General features: G+C 64.9%; 3 protein-coding genes across 5 annotated transcripts; 1 reads left to right on the forward strand and 2 right to left on the reverse strand.

The window, feature by feature from the left end:
- Window positions 1–83: 83 nt before the first annotated feature.
- On the forward strand, window positions 84–5,199 carry TIGD5 (tigger transposable element derived 5). The gene has a single exon (XM_060116304.1). The coding sequence runs from the start codon at window positions 152–154 to the stop codon at window positions 2,078–2,080; it is 1,929 nt and encodes a 642-aa protein (XP_059972287.1). The 5' UTR covers window positions 84–151; the 3' UTR covers window positions 2,081–5,199.
- A 138-nt stretch (window positions 5,200–5,337) lies between these two features.
- PYCR3 (pyrroline-5-carboxylate reductase 3) lies at window positions 5,338–10,360 on the reverse strand. The gene is made up of 6 exons (XM_060115860.1): window positions 10,180–10,360; window positions 8,559–8,623; window positions 7,912–8,091; window positions 7,375–7,587; window positions 6,957–7,049; window positions 5,338–6,781 (listed from the first exon to the last, which is right to left on the reverse strand). The coding sequence occupies exons 1-6, from the start codon at window positions 10,277–10,279 to the stop codon at window positions 6,599–6,601; spliced, it is 834 nt and encodes a 277-aa protein (XP_059971843.1). The 5' UTR covers window positions 10,280–10,360; the 3' UTR covers window positions 5,338–6,598.
- Window positions 10,361–10,774: 414 nt separating this feature from the next.
- On the reverse strand, window positions 10,775–17,678 carry GFUS (GDP-L-fucose synthase). 3 transcript variants are annotated; one of them, XM_060115858.1, is made up of 11 exons: window positions 17,570–17,658; window positions 16,391–16,547; window positions 15,961–16,075; window positions 14,713–14,841; window positions 14,566–14,639; window positions 14,237–14,370; window positions 14,054–14,118; window positions 13,622–13,688; window positions 13,384–13,463; window positions 13,075–13,174; window positions 10,775–10,872 (listed from the first exon to the last, which is right to left on the reverse strand). In XM_060115858.1, the coding sequence occupies exons 2-11, from the start codon at window positions 16,534–16,536 to the stop codon at window positions 10,865–10,867; spliced, it is 918 nt and encodes a 305-aa protein (XP_059971841.1). In that variant the 5' UTR covers window positions 16,537–16,547; window positions 17,570–17,658; the 3' UTR covers window positions 10,775–10,864. The 3 variants fall into 3 exon arrangements, with proteins under 3 accessions (XP_059971841.1, XP_059971840.1, XP_059971842.1); XM_060115857.1 differs by lacking the exon at window positions 10,775–10,872 and adding an exon at window positions 12,547–12,874; XM_060115859.1 differs by lacking the exons at window positions 10,775–10,872; window positions 16,391–16,547 and adding an exon at window positions 12,547–12,874 and having other exon boundaries at window positions 17,570–17,678.
- Between the last annotated feature and the right edge of the window lie 468 nt (window positions 17,679–18,146).

Raw genomic sequence — 18,146 nt, forward strand, 5'->3', positions numbered from 1 at the left:
GGGGCCAAGGCGCCTGCGCGCGCCGAGCGGGCGAGACAAAGGGGAGGGCCCGGCCGGTCCCGCCCCCAGCGCCCGCCCAGCGCGGCCGGCCGGGCGGGCGTATGGCCCCGGTTCCCGCGCCCCCGCTGCCGCCGCAGCCGCAGCAGCAACCATGTACCCCGCGGGACTCCCGGCCGGCTCGGCCCCGCGCCGCGGCCGCCGCCCGCCGCCCGGGCGCCCCGCGCAGTCGCCGCGGCCCCCTGCGCCCGCCCCGGTCCCCGCCGCGCGGCCGCCGCCCCCCGCGCCCGGGCCGCGGCCCCGCGTGGCTGTGAAGATGGCCTTCCGCAAGGCCTACTCCATCAAGGACAAACTGCAGGCCATCGAGCGCGTCAAGGGCGGCGAGCGGCAGGCCAGCGTGTGCCGCGACTTCGGCGTGCCCGGCGGCACGCTGCGCGGCTGGCTCAAGGACGAGCCCAAGCTGCGCTGGTTCCTGGAGCAGCTGGGCGGCGAGGTGGGTACGCAGCGCAAGAAGATGCGGCTAGCCAACGAGGAGGAGATCGACCGCGCCGTCTACTCGTGGTTCCTGGCGTTGCGCCAGCACGGCGTGCCGCTGTCGGGGCCGCTCATCCAAGCGCAGGCCGAGGCCTTCGCGCGCCAGATCTACGGGCCCGAGTGCACCTTCAAGGCCAGCCACGGCTGGTTCTGGCGCTGGCAGAAGCGCCACGGCATCTCCAGCCAGCGCATCTACGGCGAGGCCGAGCCCCCGGCCGCCGGCCCAGCGCCTGGCCTGCCGGTCAAGCAGGAGCCCGCGCAGCTCACCCGCACCGGCCCCCTGCCCGACCGCGCCCTGAATTCCCCTGTCCCCGCCGAGGGCGGCTACGGCGACGAGCAGATCTACAACGCCAACGTCACCGGCCTCTACTGGAAGCTGCTTCCGGAGCAGGCCGCGCCCCTGGGCGCGGGGGGCTGCGGCCGTCGCTGGCGGGGCGACCGGGTGACGGTGCTGCTGGCCGCCAACCTGACCGGCAGCCACAAGCTGAAACCGCTGGTCATCGGGCAGCTACCGGACCCACCCAGCCTGCGCCACCACAACCAGGACAAGTTCCCCGCCTCCTACCGCTACAGCCCCGACGCCTGGCTCAGCCGCCCGCTGCTGCGCGGCTGGTTCTTCGAGGAGTTCGTCCCGGGCGTCAGGCGCTACCTGCGCCGCAGCTGCCTGCAGCAGAAGGCTGTGCTGCTCGTGGCCCACCCGCCCTGCCCCAGCCCTGCGGCCAGGATGCCCACCCTGGGGGAGAGCGAGGAGACCCCCAGGAGGTGCCGGCCTGAGCCCCTGGGCCCTCCGGAGGAGCTGCAGACCCCCGACGGGGCGGTGCGGGTGCTGTTCCTGTCCAAGGGCAGCAGCCGGGCGCACATCCCGGCCCCACTGGAGCAGGGAGTGGTGGCCGCCTTCAAGCAGCTGTACAAGCGGGAGCTGCTGCGGCTGGCCGTGTCCTGCGCCGGGGGGTCCCCGCTGGACTTCATGCGCAGCTTCATGCTCAAGGACATGCTCTACCTGGCCGGCCTCTCCTGGGACCTGGTGCAGGCAGGCAGCATCGAGCGCTGCTGGCTGCTGGGCTTGCGGGCTGCCTTTGAGCCCCGGCCGGCGGAGGAGTGCGCTGGGCAGCCAGCTGGCCAGGCCGAGGAGGCCGCGGAGCGCAGCAGGGTGCTTAGCGATCTCACGCACCTGGCAGCCCTGGCCTACAAGCGGCTGGCGCCCGAGGAGGTGGCCGAGTGGCTGCACCTGGACGATGACGGGGGGCTGCCCGACGGCTGCAGAGAGGACCCAGGCCCCAGCCGGCCTCCCGTGCTGGTCCCTGGGGCCCCTCCACCCCCAGCCTGCCTGCCCTCTGTCGCGGCGGGAGGAGAGGAGGAGGAGGAGGCCGCCGTGCCCTCCGCTGGGGAGGCCGTGCGGGGCCTGGAGACAGCTCTGCGATGGCTGGAGAGCCGGGACCCCCGGGAGGTAGGGCCGCTGAAGCTGGTGCAGCTTCGCTCACTGATCAGCATGGCCCGGAGGCTGGGGGGCATCGGGCCCTCTCCTGCCGTCCCTGATGATGGGGTGTGACCAGGCCAGCCCGAGCAGCCCCCAGTGGCCTTTCTCCTGCAGCACTTGGAGGGCATACACACAGCCTCCCCATCTCTCCTCCCCTCCCCTGGGGTGGCCTCACCCCCGGCTCGGGGTTGCAGGGATCCCAGCCCAGCCTGGCTCAGAGGAGCTCTGTTGGTGAAGGGCCGTCCCCTCCACTGGTGCCCGCGTTTCATGCGGGGACAGAACAGAGGCCGCGGGCGCCTGCTCCCTCTTCCTGGGCAGGCGCGCACGTGGGGTCTGCGGTCTTCGCCAGGTGCCCTCCCATGCAGGCCTGGCACACACACCACAGCACGTATCAGAGAGCAGGTGGCTGTGCTCCCACCCTGGCCCCTGTGGGGCTGAGGCCTCCAGCCATGTTCCTGTCCACACCGCCCAGCACTTGTACCGGACGAGGGCCCGGCGCTCCAATCCCTCCCGACCACAGCCACGCTGTTGGTCGTCTCAGTGGGAAGCACACCACTCGTTTTGTTTTTAGTGCATTAAATCTGTTTTCAACAGATACTCTTCAGGGACCCGGGGTGGAGGGCTCCGTGGGCTGGGAAGGGAGGATGGTGCCCGGCACTCAGGGGCCTCCCAAGGTTCTGGATGCCGCGAGGGCTGTAGGTTTGTGTTCCACTCGGACTTTTAACTTTCCTTAAGAAAACACTCCGAACAGCTCTCTTGTTCTGTGGGGTTGGCGAGCACTAGACCTGGGCCCTGGTGACAGACCAATGGCCGGGCCAGCGCCCTGTGCCCCGGCCAGCCACAGTCCACTTTGTCCAGCCCCAGGGCCCAGAGCCATGCCGTTTCCCCGGAGCAGCCCTGTGGCACTGACGGCCATGCCAGGACGACCCTCAGTGCCTTAGCTCCCCTCCAAGGCTCCCCTGCCCAGCCTGCCCTCAGGCTTTTCCCCTGCTCCTGGCACTGCCCAGGGCGTGGCTGAGGAGCTGCTTCCCATGGCCCCATCAATTAGGCTCCTAGATGGCACATTTTGTAAGGAGAAGGTAAGGGCTCTGTAACCGTCCAGCTCTAGATTCAGGATCCTGCTGGTGGCCTGAGGCCGAGAGATACCTACCCAGGCCTCCCAGAGGCTGCCCTGCAGAGATACCCAGAGCCCTTGTGAGGGGCAGTGGGGCCGGATCTGAGGTGCTGCCTTTCTCAGCGCTCTGCCCTCATCCTCACCTGCCCCATCCTCCTGGTGGTCTGAGACTGCAGAGGCCACAGACAGGTGCTATGTTTGCGGGACGGGAGGGCTGTGCACGGCGGTAGGACGGCTGGGCGCCCCCAGAGCAAGGACATAAACTGTTCCTTGGAACCACCCCCAGTCAAAAAAAAGAACAAAAAAACCCTCAAAACAACATATGTATGTGTATGTCAAATCTGAAAGCTGAGGGACAGTATGTAGGATTTGGGAACAAGAGAAGGGAGGCTTGGCTAGCCAGGCCCGGGCAGCAGCCTCCAGCCGCACCTGCTGGGGCCTACCTGGCACCCCCACTTCCATCTGTGTCAAGCCTGCACACCTGCAGGAGCCTCTGGCGGTCTACGCTGGCCCTGGGTCTAACCAAGCAGCTGCACGGGGCTTCAGGCTGTCTTGCATGTTACACCACCTGCCTCTCCAGCTGGTGGCGACCCAGGGACCCAGGCCGGGAGCTTCTGGTCACGAAGCTGCCTGCCCGGCCTGCCTATAGGGGCTTGTGGAGAGACAGACCTCAGAGCCCAGGTGGGCACTGGGCGAGGGTGGCCTCTGGTAGCATCATCAGCGCTGCCCCTTTTGCCAAGTTTCCTGTCTCAGCCTTTAATCCTCTTGTACCCCGGAGCCTGGGCAGGGGGACTGCAGTTGGTATTGAGAACCGGCTATCAGGACAGGACCTCCCACTTCCTCTCATGTGGCGCCAGCCTCGTCCCCTCTGGGGAATCAAGGCTGCACCCCAGGAGGTGGCTCTGGCCGGTCCCCACGGCCCTGGATGGGCAGCACGGGAACGAGGCATAGCGCATGCTGGCCTGGGGCCTTGAAGAGTTAGGGGGCCCGTCAAGGGTGGGTCTGGGAGCCGCTTCGCTTTGCTGGGCTGGGGACTACCTCACCCAAGGGCCTCCGAAATTGTCCTCTCTAGAATGGGGGCACTGGTGCCACCAGGCCCTGCACATGAAGAGGGCGGCTCTGGCCCCAAATGCAGCCCCAGCAATGATCCTTGTGACCCCGGGCCCCATCGCAGCTCTGGCACGAGGTCACCCACCTCCCTGGGCTCACCTCAGTGTGAACCACAGGGCAGAGGCTTCCTGGGGGAGACTCCAGTTTGTCTCTGCAGGAGAATGGGTGAAGTGGCCTCACTGCCGCTGGGCCCGGGGCATCTAAGCAGCTCCCTGGTTTGTGCTAAGGAGAGTAAGGCTGTTGATGGCACCGAGGGAGGGGTCTTAGTTGCTGCTTGAATTCCTTCAGCAGCCACACCTGCAGAGCGCTGGGCACCACGCTGGAGACTGGGTTTCTTGCCCTCAAGGATTACACGTCTCTTGTGAGGGTGTGGGACGCCTGTGGCCTGGGAAGTGCTCAGGGACACAGCCACCACGCTCTCCCCATCCTGTTCACAGCCCTCTGACAAATCCCCAAGGCGGTAAAGGTCACTGATTCCACTGATCCCTGGTCAGTCACTGTCAGGGCTGGCCCCATGGGCTTGGTGGTAGGCACAGCAGGAAAGCACCGCAGGTGGAAAGGTGAGCTTGTGGCTTCTGCTGAAACCAGCCCACCTTGGGGGGTTGGGAGGGCAAGACCAGGCTGCAGCATCAGAGGGAACCCGTGTGAGGCCAAACTTGCCCGAGGGGCCTCACGCTTGGGAATGAGCCCCCAGGTGACAGCTGGACCGAAGATGGAGCACTGGAGCGTGGGGTGAGAGGAAGGGGGCGCCCTCCAGCAGGGGCTCGGGCCTCCTGGGACCCCCAGCCTGCTGGCCCAAGAGCTGGTCAGGATCACCAGGGGAGCCCCGGGGGCAAGGGTGCTGAAGTGGGCTGTGGGTGCTTGTCCTGTCGAGGGACCCTTTCACAGCCAACCTCACTGACAGCAGAGGTCACCGGCCAGATGGGCCCAGTGCGCTTTATAATAAAGGCTGGATATGCCAACGTCACATGATCCCTGTTCTAGTCTTATTTTTGTAACTCTGTCTAGTGCTTGGATCCAGAACACCTGATTTGAAAAAGTGGGGAGGGTACAGAAAAGGGACAACATTGATGAAAAAAGCTCACATCCACCAGCTTCTGAGAAAAGTAACTTTAGCTTTGCAGTATAAGGTGAAAAGACTTGGCCAGCCAGTGCCAAGGGTACGGGCAGTGCCAATCTTGGGTCAGGTCCTCTTCAACCCTAACCCTAACCCGTACCCTAATCCTAGCCCTAACCCGTTGTCGTACCCTAAACCGTACCCGTGCCCTAACCCATACGCTAACACTAACCCGTACCTCCACCCATCCTCCCTTTCCTGTCACGCGCCATCACCAGCTGGGTTCACCAGGCACCTCACATTCAGGAGGTGACCGCCTAAGGGCAGGGCTGGGCAGAGGTGCATCTTCCACTCCCCAAGCCGAGCCCAGCCTGGTCCTCAGGAATCCTGTTGGAAGATACATGGCGGGGACCCATGGACGTACAGCTGAGGGTGAGGTTAGAGTGCCGGGCGGGGGGAGGGGACCCTACCCTTGCAGAGCTCTTGGGTGATGGGAAACCCTGTCCCCAGACCACCTGCACCCACAGCTCCGAGTCTGAGCCCAGTATCCCGGGCCTTGGCTGAGATGTGCTTCCAGGGACTTGCAATTTGGTTTTACCAGCCTCCAATTAAATATTGGTTGCTCCATGCTATAGGACAGCATCTTTATTCCCAATTCAAAAGTGAAAAAAAAGGTGCTGAAATGGACTCGGGCTGAGCCTTCTAGCAGGTGGAAGGGCTAAGGTCGCTGGCTGAGGGCCAGCCGCCCATGAAGGCTGGAGTGGTGGGGGGCTCAGGGCTGTGCGGGCAGTGAGGGGCAGGCTGCCATGTAAGCCCTGTTCACAGACAGGGGGTCACTTTGCCGCAAGCCTCACAGCTGGCGGGTGGACGGAAGGGGCTCCAGCACTAGGGCCCGTGTGGGGTGGGGAGGCCCCTGTGAGCCTTGGGCTGCAGGTAGCCTGCCCCGCACCCAGAGGCCCCTCATCCTTGCTTAGGGCCCCAAGTTGCTGGCTTTCGTGGCCTGTTGGTCCTTTCACAGACATGCTAAGAACCAAATCCTGCAGTCAGAGGCCAGGCCATGGGACTCTCCAGGACTCTTGACCCAGGGAAGGGTCATCAGGACCAGCTCCACCTGCCACTTGCCACGAGCTCAGGGTCTGGAGAGGGGCCCACACCCTGCTGTGTTCCCCGCTGGCCAGGAACTGTCCTCCACCCATCCTCCCAGAACTCAAGCAGCTCCTCCACTGGCCTGCAGGCTGGAGAGAACCTGAGTCCTTGGGAAGGGGCTGGGGGGGGGGGGTGGCCACGGCCTGCACCCAGTGCCTGTGCCCTACTTCCTGCTGAGTTCCCGGGCCCGGCAGGTGGCAGCCTCCACGGAGCTCATGGCCGCCGCCCGCAGCCCGCCCTGCTCCAGCGCGTGGAGCCCATAGATAGTGGTGCCGCCCGGCGTGCACACGTCAGTCCGCAGCTGAGCCGGGTGCTGCCCCTTCTGCAGAAGCATCTTGGCTGTGCCCTGGGGACAGTGGCACTGGGGTGACTCGGGGGAGGCCAGCAGCCCCTCCTCAGCTCAGCCCCACCCCCGTCCCCACCGCCCCGTCTCAGCCCAGGCTGCTCAGGCCTGCCGTCTCCCTTCCCACAGCCCCCTCCCCTTCCACACACTCCCCCAGGACCGGGCAGCAGGGTCTCACCAGCAGGGTCTGGGCGGCAATGCGGTGGGCCAGGCCACTGGGCATGCCCATCTTGATGGCTCCTTCAGCCAAGGCCTCCAAGAAGGCGCACACCTGTAGCAGCGGGGGGCGGGGACAAAACCAGCACTCCCCTGGACACACAACCCAGCCTGGAAAAGGCTGGGTACCCTCAGGAACAAGGTCCGGCACACCAGCCACCAGAGCCGAGGCCAGAGCCCAGGCGTCTGCCAAGGGGCCAGCCTCAAAGGCCCAGGAAGGCACAGATATGGGGTGGGCGGCGCACACGGGGAGCTGGGGACCCAGCCGGGGAGCCGTGGGGTCAGGGGCTGTCGGGGGGGCTCCACAAGGCCCCACTTTGCCGAGGGAGGGCCGGCCTGTGAGGGCAGGGGCTGGGGTGCGGGGACCAGACCACACTCACAAAGGCTACACCGCTGCCGCTGAGGCCAGTGTGGACGTCCACCTGGGCCTCGGGCACCTCCTCGCACTGCCCGCAGGCCTCCAGCAGGGTCCGCAGGAGCCCGGCCTCGCCGCTCCCAGCATGGCGGCCCCGCGCCATCACCATGGCCCCCTCCTGGACCACGCAGGGCAGGTTGGGCGAGACCCGCAGCACTCGCGCCACCGGGGGCAGCAGCTGGCGGGAGAGAGGCTGCGATCAGGGCAGCTGTGGGATCCTGCTGCCGGGCAGGCACATGCCGGGCCAGCGCAGGCTCCCCGCTACTTCCCGGGCGTGGAGCCCTAACCCCAGGTGGGAGGAGCCCTAACCCCAGCCCCCTAGCTACCTGGCCGCCTGTGCAGGCCGGCTGCGAGGCTGTCTGCCCCCCAACCCACCCATCCTGGTTTCTGGAAGGGCTGGACCCAGGTTGCAGCCGGTCTGGGATGGCAGGGGTGGGAGGCCAGCAGAGCCCACCCTGGGGTCAGAGCCTCAGCCCCCACTGCACCTCGACAGGCCATTCACCTCCTCCAGGGTGCTCAGGGAGACCCCGGCAGCCACGGACACCAAGATGTGCTCAGCGGTGACCACAGGAGCCACCTCCACCAGGACGGCCGGCAAGACGTGGGGCTTGGTGGCAAAGAAGACGAGGGAGCAGCTCTGCAGCACCTCCAGGTTGGAGTGGGTGGTCTGGCAGCCCAGGGCCTGCGGCAGGGTTGCCGGGACCAGGCCCACGTCAGCGGGCATGCTCCCAGACCACGGCCCTCCCTGCCGGAGCCCACCCTGCAACCCCACGGGCACCCCATTGCAAACGGCCCCAAACCTAATGCCCATCATGCGCCCAGACCACCCGTTCTCGCTCAGGATCCAACCTCAGATGGCCCTGATGTCAGCACCTCCTCGAGCCCTCTGATCCCAGTGAGTGCCCGTGATATTCCTGCCCGTCCAGCATGCACACGCACACGCACACGCACACGCACACACACACCCCTTTACCCCACCCTGGCCCTCCACAACCTTGACTTTCCTTCTGGCCTTTGACCTCCCCTTCCCCAGCCCAGCCCAGCCTGTCTCAAAACTTTAGTTAAGTAAGCAGCACTTCCCTGGCCCCAAGGAGCCAAGAGCCATCTGAGCCCTGGGAAGCCTCCACTCAGAGGAGCTGCCCGGCTCACCCGGAAGCGGCAGAGGTTCCTGTCCGTCGGCGCGCTGGCCAGCACGTGCTGAGCTTCCACTTTTCCTGGAAGGAAAGGCAAAGGCGAGTAGGGGGTGTCAGTGAGGATGTGGCGCGGGAAGAAGCCAGCCTGGCGGCCCCTTACAGCAGGTCTCTGAGGCTCAGCCACACCTGGGCCACGCTGAGCCTCTCCAAGAAGCCAGGTGCTTGGCGGGGCCGCTCCACTCGGCTGGGACCATGCGACCAGCTTCACTTGATTCTACTCAGCAGTCATCGCTGCCCACCTGCTGCTGCTGCTGAGTCCAGACGCCCTGCCGGACACAGGGGCCAGGAGCTTGCCTTGTCTCTTGAGGACACAGATCCCAGGGATCCCTGCCTCTGGGAACGGGAAGGCTGCGGAGGGGGTATGGTGGGTAGGGAGGCTGGGGTTGGGGATGAGCTTCCTCCGGAGGGGGGTGCATCTGTACGGGGACATCCAAGCAGAAGCTCAGTGCCCGTTTGGCAGAAATCCTCTACAGATCAGATTTCTGTAAGGTCTAACAGGAAGGCAGAAGTGCACCCCACGGCCTGAAGAGACGGTGGCAGCACTGTGAGACTCTGTGCAGCCGGGGAGGCAGGTGATACTCCAGGTTTTACAGGTAAAACACCTGAGACTTGCAGTAAACCGTTTTCTGATGATTTTGACCTTTCTAGACCTTGACATGTGGCTGAAGCAGAAAACCAGTCCATATCTACATATAAAGGTTTCTAAATACTGTGGAGTATGATTAGGACAGCATCTCCGTCCCTGCTATAAGTGGTGCTCGACCGAGGATGATTTTGCCCCCCACCCCTCGCTGGGGACATTGACAGTGTCTGGAGACATTTTGGCTGTCAAAACTGGGGGTGTCACTGACATCTAGTGGGGAGAAGCCAGGCAAGGGGCTAAACAGACTACAATGTGAAGAATGGAGAATGATGTGGCCCCAAATGTGCACAGTGCCGGACACCAGGGGTGCAGCCGGCGAACAAACAGAAAGAAGAGTCGGAGGCTCAGAGCGGTCAGGCAGCTCGACCGAGGCACGAGGTTAGGAAGTCGGCAGGAGATCCCGCGCTCTAAGCTAGGGCTGTCCAAGAGAAGTATCGCTCGAGCCACACACGTAACTTTACATGTTCTAGTAGTCTTATTAAACAAGTAGGAAGAAACGGGTGAATTGCAGTACATTTTATTTAACTCAGTGTAGCCAATATGTTACCCTTCCAACACCTAATCAATACTAAAAGTTACTAAGATACGTTATTTTTTGTTTGGATGCTAAATCTTCCAAATTCGGCGTATATTTTATTCTGTGCACTCACAGCTCATCTCAACTCGGACGTGGAGACGGCCGGCGCTGAGCCTCTCCACCACATCCCCTCCAGCCGCGCTCCCAGAGGAAGCAGAGACCGGAGGGACAGGGTCCGCGTGCCGCCCTGGCCCACGCCCGCCGGCCAGCTCCACCCTGGGGCCCCTGCGCGGAGGGCCCCGTGCTGCCCGGGGCTCCGCGGGGCAGGTGAGCTACGGAGAGGTAAGCCCGTCCCTCCCACACAGGCCGGTGTCGGACGCCCGCTAGCCCGCGGGCCCGGGACCCCACGCGCCCCACCTGCTTGGATGAGGCCCTGCGCGATGGCCTCCGCCATGCGGCCCGCGCCCACGAAGCCCACGCGCCTCGCGTCAGACTCCGCCGCCATCGCCGCCGCCATATCGCCACCGCGCCGCGCCCCGCCCGCGCCCTCAGCGCCGCCAATGGGCTACACCGCCCAACACCTGCCCTCGTCCATTGGCTGCCGAGACCTCACGCTCCGGCCCCTCCCGCGGGCTCCACGCTCTATCGCTCGCTACCAATTGGTCCCGCCCCTTCGCAGCTCATTGGCCGGAGAGATCTAGGGCGAGGAGGGGCGGGCCACGGCGCGGGGCGCCGGGCGGGCGGCCAGAATACTGTATTGGGGTCTGTCCCGATGTGTGAAATTTCCCAAAGGGCAACTTGAGCTGGTCATTTAAAGGCGAAGGTTAGGAAAGGGTGGGGGCTCCTCTGGTCTTGTCCCAGAGGTGGGTGCCTCAGGCCTGTTTCTCTGGGTGGGAACAGAGTGCTCTTGGAGCCTGCAGGGGACTTGGGTGTGGACGACAGGGTTGCCTGGTCAGGGCTTGTGGTCAGCTCTTCCCCAAGCCGCAGTGGGTCCGGGTGACAGCATAAACTTGGCACAGCCAGTGAAACGTGGGAGCCGGGGTCTGCTTTTCTGTTAAAGGAGGTCCTCAGGCCAGCCTGGATTCTCGTTTCTGAGGGCCTCTCAGGGAGCTGCGGGGGAGACCTTCGTGAGGCCTAGGTCCCCAGCGGAGACCTGGCCCCTCTTGCTGGTCCTGTGGGAGATGGAGTGCTTGGCCAGGGCCAGGGACCACCTTAGAGACTGAGAGGGGGAGGGTGGGTGTGGGTGTGGGCTGTGCTTGTAATTTTTGATTGACATGGGAAAAATAAGGCTGAAGAACTAAAATTGCAGTTTTTAAGACTGAATTTTAAAGATGTTATTTCCTTCAAACCCTACTTTGACACGTTCTAAGCTCCTCAACAATGAGATCCCTTCATGCCTTCAACGCTGCCCCTTCAGTGTGGGGGCCCTGCTCTGGGCTGGGAACAAAGGCCACACAGCAGTGGCCCCTACCCCGCAGATCTGCATTCTGGCTGGAGAGACAGCCTGTCTACGATAAACACACGCACCCCATAACCCAAAGGACAAGTCAGCACACACAACCACTACTTGTGTCCGGCCAGGCATGTCCAGGCGTCTCTGCCCTGCGCTGGGCCTCCTTCCCCCCGTTCTCACTTGGCTGATCCAAGCTCCAACTCAGGGACCACCTCCTCCCCCTCTCCCGGAACGCCCACGGGGGCAGACCCTTCACATTCACAAAGGGCTGGCACCCAGGGAATACAGCGTGAAGGGCTGAGCAGGTCCTGGAGCTCCAAGCCCTGGGGGGTGCGGCGGGGGAGGTGTTTCCAGAGAAGCAAGCAGGTGGGGTGGGCCTCAGAGAGGAAGAACCCCGTCAGCAGAGACCTGAAAGGTGGGGAGGCACTGACGTGAGAGGGGCAGGACTGGCCCCTGCAGAGGCCCGTGGGCGGGGGTGGTGGTAACAAACGCAGTGAGGGATCAGCTGGACACGGGGACAGGGGTTGGGACTTGCGTGCCTGGCACAGGGAAGGCAGCCCACAGCACCTGAATGAACAAAGGAAGTAAGGAACGTGGCAGGCGCACCTGGGGCCAGAAGAAAGCTGGGAGTCACTGGTGTGAAGACAGCAAAGGGTACCCCAGGGAAGAGAGGACCCGAGAAGAGGTGGGCCCCGGAGCCAGGGAAGGTGCCTGGGTCCTGGGGGAAGCACACCCAGCACTGACTGGCTAGGCGGGGGCCGGTGGGTCAACCGGTCCAGACTTTCCTGTCGAGGATGGGAGGCCTGTGCCGCTCACCTCCGTGCCCACCAGGCCCACTCTTGCATGACACCTGCTGCTACCCACGGGAGAAGGGCAGGCCAAGCCCCAGCACCCAAGCTGCCACCTGAGGGCTAGGGAGATGAGGGGCCAGGTCTGAACTGGCCAATCGCCACTGCTCTCCTCAGATCCATCTGTGTGCCCGCTCAGCCTGTCCAAATCCAGACCCAGCCTCTTTCCCCAAAGTCCTGGGGATGAGGCGGGGTAAGCCTGGGGAGTGCAGGTTACCCAGGCCTGCACCTGGCTGTGCGTGGAGGCTCGGCTCTGGCCGCAGCCGCAGGTGCCTGCCCTCTGTCCCCGCCGGCTGACAGTCCAGCCTCTCCTGACACCTGCCCGCACACCACCTGTCCGGGCCTCTGGCCACCGCTGCCCTTCCACCCCAGGGACAGCTGGCCACCGTGGCCCAGCAGCTCTTGGGGGCTGGCCAGGCTCAGGAGGCAGTGCCGGGGGCGGGGGAGATGGGGGGGCTGGTACAGAGCTGCCGGGGCCAGGCCTGTGGCAATGCACTTTATTGGCTCCCAGGGATCATAAGTGTACATGCTCTGCGACTGGCGTCGGGGAGCAGGGTGCCGGGCCTGGCCAGGCCTTGGCTTCCCTGAGGACGGTGTGAACGGTGGCCTCCCCGGACAGTCAGCCAGGCCTGCCCCGGCAGAGGGCGTGGGGCAGGGGCCCACCGCCACGAGGGCAGTTGTGAGTGGCCACTGCTGGGCTCTGCTGGCCGAGCGCCGGGGACAGGGCGGCACCCGCTCCCGCCGCGCCGCACGCTTCACTTCCGGGCCTGCTCGTAGTTGTCAGTGAACCAGGCGCAGGTCTCCTGCACGGCTGCAGAGGCGGCGGGTGAGGGCCAGGGCGTAAGGCAGTCACCCCCGTGTCCTGCCTCCGCGGTGAGGCCATGGAGGCCAAAGCTGCAGGGCGTCCACCCCCAACTGGCAGTAGGGAAGCTGAGGCCTGGGGAGGGGCGGTGGTGGCCCAACGCCAAGGAGGGGCCGGGTGGTCCTGAGGGATGGGGTGGGAGGGCTCACCCTGCTTGAAGGGCGTGAACCGGAAGTCGGGCAGGTAGGCCCGCAGCTTGCCATTACTGGCCGTCTTCTTAAACTGCCCGTCCGACTTGGTTGTATCAAACTAGGCACCTGGTCAAGGGCACAGCAGAAGGGGCAGCCCACCCCCCCACCAGCCTGCCCTTGAACCTTGTCTAGCCTTCCCAGGGGGAACCCCAGGAGAGAGCAGCAGACACCCTCACCCCCGGCTGCCAGGGCGAGTGCCATGGGTGCGTCAGACCCACAGCCTCCTGCAGGGAGGCCCACAGTCTCCTGCCTAGAACCAAAGGATACGGTGACCTCCCCATGGAAGTCCATGGCCTCCACCACGGCCTCGGCCACCTCCTGGATGGACACCTCATCCTCCTCGCCCACTGTGGGGACCGAAGGGCCAACGGCCAGGTCAGGCCTCTTTTGCCTGGACCCGCTGCCGCCCAGCCCCACGGATGTTCCCGCTGCCCTGCTCAGCGGCTCTCAGGACAGGCGGGTGTCCTGCCCCACTGCAATGGGGGTGGGGCTGCACGGCACCCACCTGACAGGATGATGGGCTCCACCTCATCGTACTCCCGCAGGACCCAGATAAAGAGCCGGGCCAGGTCCTGGAGGTCAGACAGCCAGGGTCAAAGGCCACAAATTATGGCCAAATGGGCCCAGGTCACCTCTCCCAAGTGCTCCTGCTCGGCAGGGTGCAGCCCAGGCTTGGCTGGGGCCCGGGTTACCCCCCTTTGGGTAGTGCCTGGCCAGCTCAGCCCCAAGTCCTTTCTCCTGATGAGCTCAGAGCTGTACCCAGCAACTTCCCTAGGGACAGGAACGTACACGGACCTAGCGAGGACCAGGAACTGCTCCCCCTGGGGGCTCAGCCTGGACACCCGGCCCTTCCTAGGCTCCCTCCTGCCTCCCCACAGCCAGCACGGCGGCTCCGGGAGACGTTCTGGGGAACAGCTGTGCCCCTCGCGGCACCAACCAGTGAGTAGATGAACTGCCTCCGAGGCTTCCCTGTGCCCCACACCGTCAAGGCTGAGCCGCGACCTGCAGGTTGGGAAGGGCCGGTGTCAGGGGATGTGCCAGCGCCGCCCCTCCTCCCCGCTGTGCCCCAGGGGCCCCGTCAGGCAGGCAGCCAGCTGGGCAATGGGTGGCGGTCACTCACTCTTGGCCAGGTGAGCCTTGTGGATGAGGCCAGGCAGCACATGGCCGTCCTCGATGCTGAAGTTGTCATGGGGCCCAAAGACGTTGGTGGGGATGACAGCGGTGAAGGTGCAGCCGTGCTGCTGGAAGTAGGCCCTGCGGGGGCACAGCATCCCCTCTGGCCCTCATCCTCGGATCCTGGGCGAGCCCACCCCGGCCGAGGCTAGCGAGGAAGGGGGCCGAGACCTGGGAGCCCTGCCGGGGCGGCCCCCTGGGCCCACCCACCACAGGGCATCTGGGCCCCTTCCCCATTCTCGGCTGGTTTCGGCCTGGCACGCGCGGGAAGAGGACCTGTTCTGCACATCGATCATCCTCTTGGCGTAAGAGTAGCCGAAATTGCTGCTGTGCGGGGGTCCGTTGTGAATCTGGGGGAGCACAGGAGCCGCTGCTTCTCAGCCCTGCCCCCAGGCCAGGCCCCGCCCCAGCCCCGCCCCTCACCATGGTCTCATCGATAGGGTAGCTGGTCTTGTCGGGGAAGATGCAGGTAGACAGGCAGGAGACCACCTTTCGCGCCCCCACCTCGAAGGCCGAGTGCAGCACGTTGTCGTTGATGTGTATGTTTTTCCTCTGAGGGGGCAGGGGCAGGGCGGGGTCAGGCCCCAGGCAGGATCCCAGCCCTCGCCTGCCCCTCCAGGGACAGAAGTGTGGACACACCCTGGCAGGCAGTACCCGAGCCAGCTGTTCCAGCTCCCAGGACCCACGGTCCAGAAGCCACGCCCCCTCCCAGCCCGTCAGTCCCACCCCAGGGCTGTAGGAGGCCCTAGGCCTGCCTACCCTGAGGCTGGGGGAGGGCCCTGAGAAGAGGGCCACAGCCCTAAGCTCAGGGCCAGCCTGCCCACAGGGGCTGCTGAGGGCTAGGCAGGTGACATATGAGCCAGGAGCCCAGGCGGCCCAACCTGGCCCCGCGGCAGGGCAGGAAGAAGCGGCCCCTCCACTCCCGCACCCCCAGGAGCTCACCCTGCTCTACTGCTCAGTAGCAGTGAAGCCTTGGCTGGCCCCACCCCTCCTCCGGCCCCTTCCGGGGACTTGGGCTGGCCAGGGCATTTGGGTGGTCTGGGGAGAGGGGGTGGCCAAGCAGCCTGCTGGGAAGGCTGTCACTGAGACGAGGAGGGCCCTGTGGCGACAGGGGCCCCCAGGGAAAATCTGGTCTGAGCTTCTGCCATCCCAGGCCCGATGCAGGGCCAAACCAGGCCAAGGCCAATTTTAGAGATGATGGGGCCAGCCCTCAGAGGCCCAGCCAGGCAGGGGCAGGGCTGTGGGCAAGCCCAGCTCTCCTCCTGCCCCTACCCCACATGTGAAATCCCTCAGGGCACATGCTGCAGGCCCAGAGCCCAGCTCACACACCTCTGCACCCCTGAGCGCACCGTGGGCCTGGCTCAGTGCAGCTGGACCTCCTGGGAACAGGAGGGTCTGAAGGCCCAGTGGGGCAGGAACCAGCGGGGGTCACACGGCAAACACTGGCTTGTCTCAGCTCCTCCAACCCCCAGGTTAGCTCTGAGGCTTTTCCTATTGGGCCAAACACCCCCAGGCCCACCTGCGTGCGCCTCTACCTACAAATCAAGTGTGGGTCACTGGAGGCCCCTCAGGGACTTCCTGGGGCCGGAACATGAGCTTGAGAAGTTGGCCAGGAAGTTCCCAGAATCTGGGGTCCTGGCTCCCACTGCTCACTGGGGCCCCCTCACTTACCCAGAAGTCCAAATTGTATTTGATATTCCGGAACAGGCCCCCCACCATTGCAGCAAGATGGATGACATGTGTGGGCCGGACTTTTTCAAACAGCGCTCGGGTCTGTGCAGCATCCCTGAGGGGGAGCCGGGCCATCAGGGGCTGCTTGGAGGCCCAAGGGAACCAGCACCCTGGCTCAAAGCACTGGGGGCAGGAGCCAGGCAGGGCCGAAGGCGGGAGGGTCAGGCCCTGGCTGGTATGAGGGTGCGGGCTTACAGGAAGAGATGGGAGGAAGTTTGCCCACGAGCAAAACTGCACACACCCAGGCCAGGCCAGCCACCTGGCAGGGACGGGCCAGGCATGAGGCTGCCAGGTCCAGGAACAGGCCTGGCCCAGAGCTCTTGGTCTGGAGAGGGCATGGTGGGGCTGCTCCAGGGATGAGCCCACTCACGTAAGATCAGCATCCTTGGAAGAAACAAACACCCAGTCCTCTCCGGGCAGCCTGGCCCCATCTGCTACCACCTTCTGGATGGCTCTGCCCACCAGCCCAGAGCCCCCAGTCACTAGGATCCGCATGGACCCCTGGGGCTCACCCATGTTGGCTGCACCTGCAGGGCCAAACGGTGTGAGGCTGAGGCCATGACGCTCCCACGCAACAGAACCCCACTCCCCTGAGATGCCCCAGCCTAGGGTCACTGCCCTTAGCTCTGGGCCCCACTGTGATTTCCAAGGGCTGGCCTAGGGCAACGGGCACAGTATAAGGTCAGCAGGGCAGGGAGACTGCCCACTGGGGACCAGACAGACCCATCTAGCCTGAGTCATCCCCTCCTCTCAGCCCTGTTCCCCAGGAAGCGCTCTGTCTAGAGTTGCACAGGGGCCCTAGGGCTACCATCCAGCTGGGAGAGCCAGGCTCTGCCCTGCAGGCCCAACCCTGACCCCCACTGGGCCAAGAAAGGGAACATTCGGCTCCCCTCTGTCTGACAAGAGGGGAGGCAGCCAACCTTGGGGCTGGCGGCTCCTGGCCCAGGTCGTTTGGGCTGCTGCCAGCCAAAGTCCATATGCTACAGACGGGGAAGGGGCGGCGCCTCTGTATGCAGCCCGGTGCCCACCAGCGGCCAGCTGGTCCCAGCTAGCCTTCGAGAGCCTGGTTCCTTCTGGGCAGGTTGCGCTTCTAGCTAAGAAATGGACAGGCCTCGGGGCGCCACCACCTCTGAGGACCCTTCCTGGGGGCTGGAAATCTGCTCGGGCCGCTACAGGACGGCTCTGACCCCGCTGCAGGGCCCCACGGGCAGCCCGGACCGGAGGGGACGCTGCCCACAAATCCCGCTGCTCTCGAGAGCGCGCGCAGCGCGGCAGCAGGCCTTGGGGTAGACCCCACCACGGCCGGGCCCCTCCACGTCCCCCAGGCGCTTCCCACGCCCCCAGGTCCCCTTCCTGGCCCCACCTCCGAAGCCACCGCATCTTGCAGTTGGGCCCCCTCCCACGCTTCCGGGCCCCTCCTACGCCCCCAGTTCCTGGCACCCTTCAGGCCCCTCTGGCTGTCACAGGGCACCCAAGGCCCAGGCCCCGGCTCGCCACACCACGCCCCCCCGACCCACCCCGGGTCCCCTCGAGCCCCGCGCTGTCTCACCTGCGCCTTACGCGACCTGCCCGGACAGCGGCTTCAGGTGCCGGCTGAGAGTCATGCCACGCGCTGGAGCTACGTGGAGGAAGCGGGACCAGGTCGGGCCCTCCCGCGGAACTCTGGGAAATGGAGTCCTGGAGGGGCGCCCCGGGCGTTGCTGGGAAGTGGAGTCCGGCACCGCGCAGCAGCCTGGGAAATGTAGTTCTTTCCGGCTCCGCCTCCCCTGGGCGGACCCCGACCCGCCCTTAACCCAGCCTGGCGCTGGGCGCGAGCCCCCGCTGGACAGCGTGGGGGCGTGGGAGAGGAGGAGAGGCGGCGCGTCTCCGAAAGCCCGCAAGCTGTGGACCGAGGAGAGGCGGCAGGACCAAACACCATTCTAAAAATGGAGGAGCTGCAACTCCTCAGTGCTTTCCTAGGGCAAACACTGCGTTTGTGAGAAACAACTGCAACTCTGTTACTATATTCGGGACACTGAGGGGGCAGTATATAAAATATACTTTAATAAATACATTAAAAAGACAGACACGTTTCAGGAGATTATTAAAAGCAGGAGATCACTTAGGGGCCACTGCTGTAGTTCAGG

The sequence above is a fragment of the Mesoplodon densirostris genome, chromosome 13 (assembly GCF_025265405.1).
Source record: "Mesoplodon densirostris isolate mMesDen1 chromosome 13, mMesDen1 primary haplotype, whole genome shotgun sequence".
In the NCBI taxonomy this organism is placed as follows: Eukaryota; Metazoa; Chordata; class Mammalia; order Artiodactyla; family Ziphiidae; genus Mesoplodon; species Mesoplodon densirostris.